Source organism: Phocoena sinus, chromosome 20 (genome assembly GCF_008692025.1).
Source record: "Phocoena sinus isolate mPhoSin1 chromosome 20, mPhoSin1.pri, whole genome shotgun sequence".
In the NCBI taxonomy this organism is placed as follows: Eukaryota; Metazoa; Chordata; class Mammalia; order Artiodactyla; family Phocoenidae; genus Phocoena; species Phocoena sinus.
The window spans coordinates 8600900-8613697 of NC_045782.1; the positions used below are offsets into that span (position 1 = coordinate 8600900).

A 12798-nucleotide genomic window follows, 5' to 3' on the forward strand; every position below is an offset into this window, starting at 1 on the left:
ATTCCCAAACCTTTAACTCTAGCCGAGAGCTCTATTCAGGATATCGTACCACATATCTGGTAAGATCTGGACATCTGTGTTTCCATGTCCTGGAGTTACTTCAGATAGCTAACTAAAAACACATCATCTTCCTTCCCCATGAAACTCTTCTTCCAAGCATTTCCCTCCTCTGTCAGTGGATTCATCATCCTCCACCCAGGCCAGAAACTTGGGTGTCATCCTTGACTCCCCCCTCTGCCTCAGACCCCCTCCCAATAAATTATTGAGTTGTGTAATTCTCTCTTAACTTCAGTTTATCTCCTCTGATCTCCACTGCCACTAACTAACCTCATTCTGGCCACCTTCATCTCTTTCCTGGACTGTGTAGTAGCATCAGTCTCCCTGTCTCCACTCTCTCCTCTCTTTTTCTCCCCTCCAATCCATCCTCTCTTGACATTCAAAAAGGCAATTCTGATTGTGACATTCTCCTTATAAAACCCTTAACCTTGAATTGTACACTTTAAAGGGGTGAATTTTATAGTATGTGAACTGTATCTCAATTAAAAAAAAAAAACCTGATTTACAAAGTCTTGCAGGACCTAGTCTGGCCTCCATGTCTCTTACTGCCCACCCTCTTCTGGCCTCCCATCTCCTCTTGGCTTTACCGTTCTGCATTTCCTTCTGCGTCTGAGCTCTCCACATACTCTCACTGCCAAACTCTGCGCTCTTCATGCTGTTTACTCTCCCTCCTTACCCACTCTCACTTCTTCGCTTGGCTGCCTCCTCGTCCTTCCAGTCTCAGCTTGAGATGATGTTCTCCAGAAAGCCTTCCCTCATCTCCCCAGACTGGGTGTAGATATTCCCAAGGCATTTCTCTGAGAAAGTGACATTTAAGCAAAGCCTTTAAGGGGCAGGAGTTGGCCAGGTGATGAGTGGAGGGTGGAGTGTCCCATGCAGAGGAACAGCATGTGAGAAGGCCCTGGCAGAAAGGAGCTTGGGGGAGTGTCAGAAACTGAAAGGCCAACAGGGAGATAAAGAAGGGGCTTGGGCAGGGGGGAAAGGATGGATTGGGTGTTTGGGATTAGCAGATGCAAATTATTATAAGTGGAATGGACAGAAAACAAGGTCCTACTGTATAGCACAGGGAACTATATTCAATATCCTGTAATAAATGATAATGGAAAAAAGGATGAAAAAGAATGTGTGTGTATATGTGTATGTATGTGTGTGTGTGTGTGTGTGTATACATACATGTACACACACACATATATAACTGAATCACCGTATAGTAGAAATTAACACAACATTGTCAATCAACTATACTTCAATAAAATAAATTAAAAATATAAAAAAAGAAGAGCCTGGAAGAGGCAAATCATGCAGGGCCTTGTGGACAACAGTAAGGGTGTCCTATGTCCTCTTAAGAGGAGTTGGAAGCCTTTGAAGACTTTAAACAGGGGAACTTTAAAAGCTTCCCCTTAAGGACCTACTGTAGAGCACAGGGAGCTCTACTCAGTACTCTGTCATGACCTATATAGGAAAAGAATCTAAAAAAGAGTGGATATATGTCTATGTATAACTGATCCACTTTGCTGTACACCTGAAACTAACACAACATTGTAAATCAACTATAGTCCAATTAAAAACAAAAAAGCAAACAAAACTTCCCTTGGCTGCTTTATATAAGTAGAAGCAAGGTGAAAAGAGGCTCACAAACTTCTCTGAATCTCCCACTAACCTGTAAGCTCCTTGAGGGCAGAAATTATGTCTTCTTATTTAGTGTATTCACAGAGTCCAGAATTGTGCCTGATACACAGCAGATGCTCAGTATTAGGTTAATGAATTGAATAAATGGATGGTGGGGTCAGGATTCCAACTTTGGTTTTCAAGAGAGACTCAGCACTCCGCTCCTACCCGAGACTGATTGGATATCCCTCCTTTTGCCTCCAGTGCATCTGTGGTCAATTGTATTTTCCAGAAATGGCTACAAAAACAACTCACATCCGGCATGCTCTTATTACAGTGTGACTTTCACACTCTTCCCACTGAAAAGTGAGGTCTAGTTCTTTCCCCTTGGATTTGAGGTGAGGTTATAAAAGGTGCTTGAGGCTCCTCCTGGTTCTCTTGGGACACTTGCTCTTGGAACCCAGCTACCATGCTGTGAGGAAGCCCAAGCTGCCCTGAGAATGGGGTCTTCATGGAGAAGAATCCGTAGACAGCACCAACTTGCCAGCCATTTGAGAGTGAGCCATTTTGAAAGTGAATTCTCCAGCTTCTAGTAATCCACCCAGTTGACGCCTTTTGGAATGGAAATGAGCTGTCCTCACTGAACCCTGCCCAAGTTACAGACTCATTAGCAAAATAAATGATGGTGGTGGTTTGAAGCCACTTACGTCTTGAGATGGTTTTGTTAAGCAGCAGTAGGTGACTAGAACTGCAGCCTATGTTTGTCATGCAGGGAGGTGATGCCACTCAGTGGTTAAGTGGGTGGCCTATGACTGTCTTGTTTCAAAGCCCACCTTTGCTGCTTAGTATGACCTTTGGCAAGTCACTTAACCTCTTTGTGCTTCAGTCTCCTTCTTTCTTCAGTGTAAGTAAAAACGGTATTTAAGTTTGTTATGATGATTAAGTGATTAATGCAGGTAAATGCAGATCTACAGGTAATACAGATCAGTCTTTGTGATTATCTCAGGCAAGTCTCTGATCATTCAGCCATCACTGTCTCTTGTAATTCTGTTTCTTTGTCTTTATAGTACTTTTGGTATTTGTGTGTGTGTGTATATGTATATATAATGTGTTCATATATGTATATGTGTATATACACATACATAATATATAGCTTTTAGCACTATCTGAAATGATCTTGTCTACATGTTTTTTTATCCCACCAGAGTATAAGTCCCAGTAACACAGGAACCTTGCCTGTCTCATTCCAGTACCTGGAACGGTACCTGGCACAAAGTGCTTATTAATAACTTTTTTGGTTAATGAATGGATGAATAGCACTTTCATACTTCTTGTGGAAGACATCACTAGTTCCTACCCAGTATCCCTTCTCATTCCACAGTAGTGGTCCCTGCTTTTGTTGTGGATGTCAATACAAAATACTGTCCCAGACTCCCTTGCAGCTAAGGGTCATTGTGTAATACATGTCCTATCAATGAGACATAGTCAAAGTTCTGCTAAGGATGTCTGGGAAAACTTTTTGCTTTGATTTAGGCACTGCCCTTTCATCCTTCCCCTCTTCCTCCTTCCTGACCACAATACGGACAGGAAGTAGAACCACCAAAAAGGAGATAATCATGAAGACAAAAACAGGAGCAACCTGTGATGTTGATGAACTATCTAGTGGAGTCATACACCACAGACTCTCATTCTGTGAGAAAATTTAACCCTTTATAGTTAAGCCCCAGCTCAGCCTTCTGTTACTTGCAGCCAAATACATTCTCACCTGATACACTGTGGTAGAGTAATATCTACTCCTATAGGCTGTTCATTAAGGGCAAGGAAGTATTTCCTCCTCCTTACTGTTCTCTAGGAGGACTGGAAGAATTTATCAGCACAAATGTCACTCACTGTCCAGATCTCTTCTGCTCTCTTCAAATAGTGAGAGTGGGCAAGTAGCAAGGGACACCACAGTATCTGAATATATTTGACTCCTGAGTTCACATATTTCAAGTAGTGGGGGTTACATTTTCCATTCATTCCTGAAACAAACATGTATTTATTGCCACTCCATGCCAGACATTATATGGCTGTTGGGGATACGGAGATGATTAAGTCAGATGATTGAAACTGGATGCCCAAGTTCCCACTAAACATTAAGCTCCCAAAGGGTGGGAGCTGGGCTGCTCCCAGTAAGAAAGGGACTTAATTCTAGCAGTGTCTCATCCATATTGTTCCTCGTCTCAACCTTCTTGACCCCGATCCCATTTTAATGGCCTCAGTTCACTTATTCGTTCACCAGCTTTTGTGTGTGTGTTTCCCTGGGAAATAGATATGGGCTGCATATCTATTTGTATTTTGAATGCTTAATCTTTGACTTCCAAGATCATTCAGGTTTCAGATTGTCTGCTTTCTCTACAGCTAAGCCTCCATGCACTCTTGCTGCTCCATCATAAAGTGGCTGTTCTCCCATTATCAACACGTCAACTCAGCTGTGGGGACTGGGTACATTAACCTTATCCTGATGTCATGACTCGGTGTTATGGTCCCAAGTCCAAATGATAGATCCCCTCACTCAGCTCCAGGGTATGTCCAGATCAGAATTTGGGGCAGTAAAATGTTTCAGACTAGTTATAAACTTAGCCCCAAGGCTTCAAGTTTTAGGAATTGCCACCATGGGAACACAGGTGTATCAGGTTGAAGTAGACCATTGAGGCAGGTGCCAGGAATCCAGGAACCACATTGTATTGTCACCTTTGATATTTTACTTCTGAGGGTCTTTATTATTGTGCTTGTGTGTGTACTATTTCAGGGGCAGGGGGTTGGGCCATTTTGAGACTGATGGAAATTACAGCGCCCTTCTCCAAGATAATACACATCTGCACACACACACACACACAATATTTAGAAGTCGTTTCTGGAGGCCCAGGTTAAGAACCCAATTGTGCTTTGCCATGAAGGTGGAAACTTTTTCTGTACCCTAATTTGGTCCTTTACCATGTACTATTTTCATTTACCTTTTCATGTGTGTATGTTTTAGCCCATTGAGTGAGCAAGCTTCCTGCAAAGAACATACACCTTTTTATGACCCCCAGTGATACTTGCATATAGTGACTGAGCCTTGTGGGAAATATTTGCAAATTGAGTTATTTGAAGCTGCTATGATTTACTGAGGACAGGCAACGTTCCTTTCAATATACCACCCACCACCCGACCTCCCTACAAAATGGAAGAGATCACTACCAAAGGACCTACAGTCATGTTCTATTTACTTCCTAGGTTTTAGGACTGGGCATTATTTACATACTCCGCATGCAAATATCCAGTCTTGGATATTTAGAGAACCAAGGTAGCGCCTAGTAGAAAGCTTTATACAAACAAAACAAAACAAAACCCTCTAAGAGTAAATGAACGTACTCTATTATCTTAAAAATCTGTGATCTTTATTCCTTCCATAGTTCTCTGCCTCACCCAGTACATACCCACACCTGTAATCAGACCCCTTACTTGTCCTATCCCGTGAGTTTTATTTCTCAAACTACACTCCTTTCCTGGCATGTGCTTATGGAAAAAATTAAAAATAGGAATAAACCTAATGCTAATGGAATAGTGCCCATGTTGTTTTCCCTTTTTTCTGATCCTTCCCTCTCACCTGTACGTTTCCACAGGCTACCTTTAATCCTAACCTGTTTAGAACTTGGAAGTGTTTTCCCTCATCCGGGCCCCTTTCCCTTCACTCTGTAGGAGACTACAGCCACCTGGTGGCCATGTAGAGAAAAGACAGGTCGATTGCCTCAAAAATCTGGTGAGAGGAAGAACCTCTATGGAGTAATTTTTGGTCTTGGATCTATGGCGAACAAGGAAAGAGAAACCTGTGGATAGAGATGACAGCATAGGATCCAGACATCCTATTTCTTGGTCCCACCTTGCCCCCCACCAAGGACACAACATCCCATCCACTAGTTATTAGAGGCAGAGGAATTCACTTAACATTTGAGTTCATTCAGTCAAAATTTACTGAGCAGCAACTGTGTGCCCAACACTGGCAATACAGCAGTGAACAAGATGGACACGATCTCTGCCCTCATGAGCTTACAATCTAGCAGCCAGCCAGCCAATTACATCCATAATTTTAACATTACTGTTGTAATAAGCACTGTGAAATTTAACAGAAAGTCCTGACCTGCATCGAGAAATCAGAAAAGTCTCTGTGAGGAAGAAACACGTAGGATTAGCAAGGTGGGAGATGGAAGAGTGTTGTAAGCAGAGCGAACAGCCTGTGTGCCAGCTCTAAGGCAAGAAAACCTTTAGTGAACAGAAAGCCAGTGAACAAAGAGGGGTGATGCAAGGTAGAGGCTGATATATGCAAGGTCTTTGGATTTAGCACTTGATTCCAAAAGCAACTAGAAGCCACTGAAGAATCTGAAGGAGGAAAGTTAGATGTTTAGGTTTGTTTTTCAGAGCTCACTCTGCTGTGTGTGGAGGACAGAAGAGGAAATGGGAGGACTGGTTAGGAAGTTATCGCAGCAGTCCAGACCAGAGGTGATGATAACAGCTTCGAGAAAAGAAGATGGATTCCAGACATGTTTAGGAGATAGAATCTACTTGGAGAGTGACTGGGTGTGTGAGGAAAGGGATGTGTTTCTGGCGAGAGGTACTAAAGTAGGAAACCCTAGAAGAGGGACGAGTTTGGGCAGATCCCATAGGCACAGGCCCTGAGGCTGGGGTTACAGCAACAGCATAGCTTTGGTTCTCAAACAGTTTAGGGTTTAACTGAGCAAACAAGATACACATGAAACAACAGCAGGTGGATACAGCTGTCTCCACCTCTGTCCATGCCGTTCATAGTCAGCCCCTCAGCGCACTCCTCTGCAGCCTGCCCAGTGTCTCCTGGGGGCCGCCTTCCACGAAGATGCACTAACATCTCTCTCCTGCTTTTTCTGCCTGCTACTGTCAAGAAATTCACCTGTGATTCTCATTCCCCTTCCCTCCTTAGGTCATAGGGGACCAGATCTGGCCACTGCCCTCCATGGTTGTTCTCTTTTGAACACCAGGAGTTTTCTGACTTAATTCGCTCCTTTTTTTTTTTTTTTGCGGTACGCGGGCCTCTCACCGCTGTGGCCTCTCCCGTCGCGGAGCACAGGCTCCGGACGCACAGGCCCAGCGGCCATGGCCCACGGGCCCAGCCGCTCCGCGGCACGCGGGATCCTCCCGGACCGGGGCACGAACCCGCGTCTCCTGCATCGGCAGGTGGACTCCCAACCACTGCGCCACCAGGGAAGCCCCAATTAGCTCCTCTCTTTACATCACCTCTGTCAAGCCCCTTCTTGCAGAGTCACCATCTGGCAAAGTCGACCCTGTCTTCCTCATCTTTCCCTCAGAGGCACGCACAGGCCCATCATGAATATACATGCCTACTTTTTGCTCCCCCTTTTAAAGTGTCCCAATCCAAAAGCCCTTTCCCACTCTAATTTTCCTGGAACCAGTATATACCCACCTCTTTGCCTCAGAAAAGTCAGAGAAAAGTTTTGCTATGGGATTAACCATGAAGTAGCCTCAACAGCTATTACTCAGCTTACACTTGGCCTTCCCTGTGTCCTCTCTACCACTGCAGAACTGTGCTAAGCCCCTTCCAAAGGCAATAACTAAAAAAACAAAACAAAAAGGCACAACACCACGGCTGACTACACAATAGGCCTACAGGTTCCCATTGTGCAGTGAGCCTGGACATTGAGAACATAGACTTTGGAATTGGGAAGACCTGGGTTTGCAATCTGGTTACTAAGTAGTGTGCCTTTTGCGCTATTAAATCTTACTAAGCTTCAGAAGATTTATCTGTAAGTAGTGGTAATGGTATCTGTCTTATGGATAGTTGTATTAAATGAGGTGTATAAAGCACATAGCATAATATCTAGCCTGAATTACCTGGTGGCTGCCGAATACTGTTCAGAAGAGAGATTAGCCAGTTTTATATGGCGAGTGATAGACACTTCCTATTCCTGTCTTTGAAAATCCCATCTTCTTACAGCCATCCCATTTCCATCATTGCCAGAAAAGTTCTTCCATCCCTCATCCCTGTGTAGGACTTCTCTTTCTCTTACTATCGAAAAGTTCTGCCTGAGCTCTATCTGACTATCCTCTTCTACATCTCCATGATCTAAGATACTTTATTTTCTTGTATCATTCCTAAAAATTAATTCACTCCTAGCGTTCTTCCTAACTTTCTCAGAGTAAATTGTAACTAACCCGAGGAATAGGACCTTTACACTTCAGTAGGGAATGGGAACCTCAGGCCAGCTCCCAGAGTAGAATGGAGGTCTAGGTCCAGGTACCGCCCTCCCTGCCCCATCCCCATCTCTTTTCCTACAGGTCACAGAAACAGCTAAACTCAAAATATGTCTTGAGCCTACATGAGCATACATCTCTCTTTCTATAGCTCTGTGAGGTCATCACTGAAGTACAGCAGTACTGCAGGTGTGTAGAGCGTACTGTCCATATTGAGATAATCAAATTCTTCCTCCTCATCCTGGATACCATTCTCTTCCAGGGTATAATCCATGTTCAGGTTCTTCCCTTCATATTTCCATGTGTAGCTGGCAGCATGTGCGTTATAGAGGAGGTAGCGGTGTAGGATTTCCCACATTGATTCCAGGGCCCCCACCTGGAGAACACGAAAGCACCCCACCCAGAATTGTGGGTTGAACGAGCAAACACACACACACACACACACACACACAAGCAAAGGCCAGGAACCCAAAGCTGGGATCAGAGTGCCTCCCTTGGCAGAGAGCAGCTTAAGGCGCTCCACAGTCCCAGAAATAAAGTTGGAGCTCCAGCATGCAACGAATGGCCCCCAAATCCTACCTGCCTTTATGGCAGCCACTTGTAATAAACAAATGGCCCTAAAGTCACTGCCCCCTCACCTCATCCCCACAATAGAGTAGACTAATAAGAGAGCCCAGTTGCAATTGCTGTACAAAAACACAGCATGTAAGAGCTTCCGAGGACAACCATCACTAAGGTGCACAAACTGTCACCCTGGGCTTAAGAAAAAGTCTCTTGTACCCTGTGGCCCAGCCACACCTTTAATTCCTAACCCTGGGGATGTAGGTGGTCTTCTTTCCTCAGTTACCCCTAAAAGGAAAGAAAATACAGCTCCCACCGGTTGTGGAGAGCTGCTGGCCTGCAGATCTGCTTGGAGATTCTGGGTTCCCTCTAACCTGCCCCCGGGCACCAGTTCTCACCTCCAGAGTGTGCTCTTGCGACGTGAGCGTGTTAATGATGCGGATATTCCGGGTCTTGGCGGACAGCCGCCCCACCTCGTAACGCGACCCCTGCCACCAAGGCTTCCCGAAATCGTTGGCCCAGTCCGAACGGGGCAGCTGAGGCGGCACGTGCAGAAAGCGGCCCCACGGGGTGCGGTATCTCAGGGAACCGGTCAGCGGATCTATGTGCTTGCGGATCTTTTAAGCAGGGTTTGAGGGAGGAGGGTCGGAGCAGTCACTATCTCGGGCTCTGTTTAGCCTCTGCTTTTCCTCTTCATCCCGCTCTCCAGTGCCCCTCCCCCCAACCCCAGGTTCCAGCAGAACTCACGTCTCTGGTGTCTGGATCAAACCAGTGACTGATGTCCTGGCCCGCAACTTCCACGATGGGTTTCAGCAGCAGGTCTCCTGGAAAGGAGAAGCTGCCGTCAATGCTACCCATCCAAGAACCAAGCACCGCCCCCAAACACACCCTCGACGCTGGCCCAAAGTGTGGCGTTTACCCTTGTATTCCTGTGCCAATGGTGTTAGGTCGTACACGTTTCCCAGGTAAGACACCCAGAGGTCTTCGGGGTGGTTATGTTGGGCCACCTCGGCCGGCGTGAAATAGCGACGCTGAAAATACTCAAAGTCTGGCCCGGCCACTAGGCCCCGGCGTGGCATGGCTCTTGCTCTATCGGTCACCGACTCCTTTAGTTGCTTCCTCGCTTTTCAGCACGCACTCTCTGCTGCATCCTCCCTCTGGTCCGGGAGCTAAGGCGAGCGCGTTTATCCGCTGGCATGGAAACCATTGTCCCTTTCCGGCCACCGGCCACTGAGATCAAACGCTGTATATGGGCGAGAGGAGCGTGGGCTGCGCGTGCTCACGGGAAACGTAGTCCGATTCAGGCATTCAAGTAATTTGAGTTTTGTCCTCAGGAGTTCCGCGGGAAAGAGAACACACTCCGTTTTCATTCACAGTGGCCTAGGCTACAGGGAGTATTCAGGACATACTGTCTCGCGAGGCAGAAAAACAAGGGAGGGGAGGCGTGTGATTATGAAAAAAAGTATTCTCGCTAAATTCCAGGGTTCCTTAAAGGATGTGTAAGAAACTAGAGTTGAAAATTTCTCGCGATATCTTGGTACATCCAACGTAATAGGCCTCAGTGAGCCTCAGCGCCGAAATAGAAGCTCGCGATACTTCTGCAGTTGCCGGAGACGAAGAAGAGGAGGAGGAGGAGGAGGAGGAGAGGTGATCTCGCGAAAGAAAACAGGTCGGGAGCGCTCGCGAGATCTCAGACCACCGGACACCGAAGGTTCTTAGGAAGTTGAAGGGCCTGGAGGAGGCCCGGGAACAAATGGCCGCAGCTGGACCAGCCATGCTGTTGCGAGAGGAGAATGGCTGTTGCAGCCGGCGTCAAAGCAGCTCCAGCGCAGGGGTTAGCTCGGGTTCTGGGATTGAGGGGCCGTCGGGGAGCAAGATGGGGGGACGGAGGGGGAACTGCAGCTCCCGGCAGCCTCTGGGCTTCGTGTGAGCGCCCCGCGGGCTGTCGGGAGCTGTGGTTTCGCGGGCGGGCAGCAGCCGAGGCGGCGCGGTCTGAGCGCCTGTCCCGCCCCGCTCAGGACTCTGATGGGGAGCGCGAGGACTCACCGGCTACGCGCGCTAGGCAGCAGCTGGAGGCGCTGCTCAACAAGACTATGCGCATTCGCATGACAGATGGACGGACACTGGTCGGTTGTTTCCTCTGCACCGACCGCGACTGCAATGTTATCCTGGGCTCGGCGCAGGAGTTCCTCAAGCCGTCGGGTCAGTGCCCGGGGAATGCACACCCGCCTGGGAATGCGGCGGAGCCTCACGCAAAGCATTTCCCCTTAAGTGCCTGGCTGCACCCCTTAGTTTCTGGGACTAGAAGTCGTGGCACAGAAGGGGCGGGGCCGACGCTGGCCTGCCTCTCTGATGCTCTGACTCTTCTTTCCAGATTCCTTCTCTGCCGGGGAACCCCGTGTGCTGGGCCTGGCCATGGTACCTGGACACCACATCGTTTCTATTGAGGTGCAGAGAGAGAGCCTGGCGGGGCCTCCCTATCTCTGAACACGATCGCGCATGCCTTTCGGACTTCATTAAATCTGTAACCGACGTGGCTTGTGTCTGTGTGTAGCTGGGTTTCTGGGACAGGAATTACACACCTCATCCCTAGAGGAATAGGTTTCTCTGAGGTCGGGAGCACTCTCAACCCTCCTTCCACAACCTGGACGTCCAGGACTGCCGAAGGTTCCCTCACGTTCGGGGTGGGGATGGGGGGACAGGCTGAACTTCGGATCCACGGGCCCCAGGATGGGCCCCTCCATCTTCCCTCCCACGCAGCTGCTCCAGAATTGTGGCGGGAGGGGGTGTCATCCTGTTCCGGAAGGCCCATTGTTTCTCTCTCCGGCCTGGCAACACCGAGTTCCTCTAAGCTGGGGTCAGAGAACAGGCTCAGGTCCCCAAGGGGAGCAGGGCAGGCTACAGAGGCCGGGCTCCCTCCACTCTATTGATAAGGAGGTGACAGGGACAGAGCTCTGGGGTCTGGCCAGGAAGAACGGCCTAATGCGATAAGGGAAGGAAGGCCTCCCAGGAGGCTGAAGGATGCTCCGGTCTGCGCAGTAGAGCCACGCCCCCCCCCCCCCCCCCCCCCCCCGCCCGCATGTTGTTTCCTGCTCCTGGGCATGTTGCAGGAGTGATTGATAGTATTTGTGCCGCCCTTCTTTTCACAGGATCCCAGGATCGCGTTCAGTTCATTAATTCTTTATTGACGTGTGATGACTCCTTCCCCTCCAACCTCGCCCACTCCACCCCACCCCACCCCACCCCACAGCCCGTAAATACTAGGAGCAGCACCGGAAAAGGAGGGCACCAGCGCACCACCGAGGTTCAGTTGTCCTATTCACAGGGGGGGTGGGGGATGCAGGGTCCAGCCCAGATGTTCAGGATTCAGATATGGGTAGAGAGGGGAAAGTGGGTTTTCCGGGGTGTGGCGAATTTTCACCAGAATTGGGTCCACAGATGCTGCCGTTCTGTCCCTCAAGAGGATGCTGGGACCCGGCTTAGGCAGGAGCGAGGACAGGGTAGGTCGGGAGACCCCCGGGCCTCAAGTCCTTGGGCCGACCGGGAGAGCGGGCACTCCTCGGGGTTGTTCTTGACTCGAGGGTCCTCAGACCCAGACCTTTCCTGATGTTGGAACGGCCTGGGGCCCTGGCGAGGGCCGGTTTTGCCGCGGCTGCGGGGTGCGCCGGCGCCGATAGAGGGCTCGGCTGTAAGGCACGAGGCAATCGGCCAGGCGGAGGCGGAGGCAGAGGCGGCGGTAGCTGGCCAGGGCAAGCACGAGCAGCGGCACGAGGAGCAGGAATCCGGTGACCAGCAGGGCTGTGAAGCCCGGGTCCCGCAGGTGCGCGGTGCAAGGGGGTGCCTGGGAGCGCAAGAACTGTGGGAGGAGAAGAGGCATGAGACCCAAGCCAAACAGCCCAGGCCGGGAGAGGTTGTGGCCCACAGACCCCACCGCCACCGTCACCAGACACCCACACGCACACCGCGGGGCGCACACTCACCTGGGAGTGGCAGAGGAAGCCAAAGCCTAGCATGGTGACAGCGGGCAGCAGGATGGTCCCCAGCACCAGCGCCAGCAGGAGAAGATTGAAGGCAGCCACCAGCAGATTCTGGGCGGTGACCAGCACAGCGCAGGCCCAGCAGTCCAGGGGGTCCCGGGGCTCTGGGCCGCCGCCGGGAACCGGTCGCTGCGCCCCGGGGACATCCGCCATGGCCCGCCTGGCTCCCTCCCGCCTGGGCCACGGCCCTTATAGCCCTCTTTCCTGCCCCTCCCCCGGCCCAGCCTCTCCCCACCCCACCCCCCCTTATCCTGGAATGCGGCTCCAGGAT

General features: G+C 49.5%; 3 protein-coding genes across 4 annotated transcripts in view; 1 reads left to right on the top strand and 2 right to left on the bottom strand.

The window, feature by feature from the left end:
- NAA38 (N-alpha-acetyltransferase 38, NatC auxiliary subunit) overlaps nt 1–11033 on the top strand; it is a 24391-nt gene extending 13358 nt beyond the window's left edge. The window contains exons 1-3 of one of the 2 annotated variants that reach the window (XM_032615081.1): nt 9200–10324; nt 10509–10692; nt 10865–11033. In XM_032615081.1, the coding sequence (XP_032470972.1) occupies nt 10244–10324; nt 10509–10692; nt 10865–10977 (378 nt within the window). In that variant the 5' untranslated portion in view covers nt 9200–10243 and the 3' untranslated portion in view covers nt 10978–11033. Of the gene's footprint in view, nt 1–9199; nt 10693–10864 lie in introns of those variants that run through there. The other variant, XM_032615079.1, reaches the window with a different exon arrangement.
- Nucleotides 3580–9595, bottom strand: LOC116744960 (cytochrome b5 domain-containing protein 1). Its single transcript, XM_032615077.1, has 4 exons — nt 9410–9595; nt 9238–9314; nt 8889–9107; nt 3580–8305 (listed from the first exon to the last, which is right to left on the bottom strand). Exons 1-4 carry the CDS (start codon nt 9567–9569, stop codon nt 8075–8077), a joined length of 687 nt encoding a protein of 228 aa, XP_032470968.1. The 5' UTR covers nt 9570–9595; the 3' UTR covers nt 3580–8074.
- Nucleotides 11034–11654: 621 nt separating the features above from the next.
- On the bottom strand, nt 11655–12736 carry TMEM88 (transmembrane protein 88). The gene is made up of 2 exons (XM_032616740.1): nt 12471–12736; nt 11655–12346 (listed from the first exon to the last, which is right to left on the bottom strand). The coding sequence occupies exons 1-2, from the start codon at nt 12678–12680 to the stop codon at nt 12077–12079; spliced, it is 480 nt and encodes a 159-aa protein (XP_032472631.1). The 5' UTR covers nt 12681–12736; the 3' UTR covers nt 11655–12076.
- Nucleotides 12737–12798: the final 62 nt, after the last annotated feature.

Coding starts and splice junctions, on each gene's coding strand:
- LOC116744960 (XM_032615077.1), bottom strand. CDS start 9,569: ATGCCACGCCGGGGCCTAGTGGCCGGGCCAGACTTTGAGTATTTTCAG. Junction 9,315..9,409: donor ATTGGCACAGGAATACAAGG/GTAAACGCCACA, acceptor TCTCCTTTCCAG/GAGACCTGCTGCTGAAACCC. Junction 9,108..9,237: donor TTGATCCAGACACCAGAGAC/GTGAGTTCTGCT, acceptor CCTGCTTAAAAG/ATCCGCAAGCACATAGATCC.
- TMEM88 (XM_032616740.1), bottom strand. CDS start 12,680: ATGGCGGATGTCCCCGGGGCGCAGCGACCGGTTCCCGGCGGCGGCCCA. Junction 12,347..12,470: donor GCTTCCTCTGCCACTCCCAG/GTGAGTGTGCGC, acceptor CTCCTCCCACAG/TTCTTGCGCTCCCAGGCACC.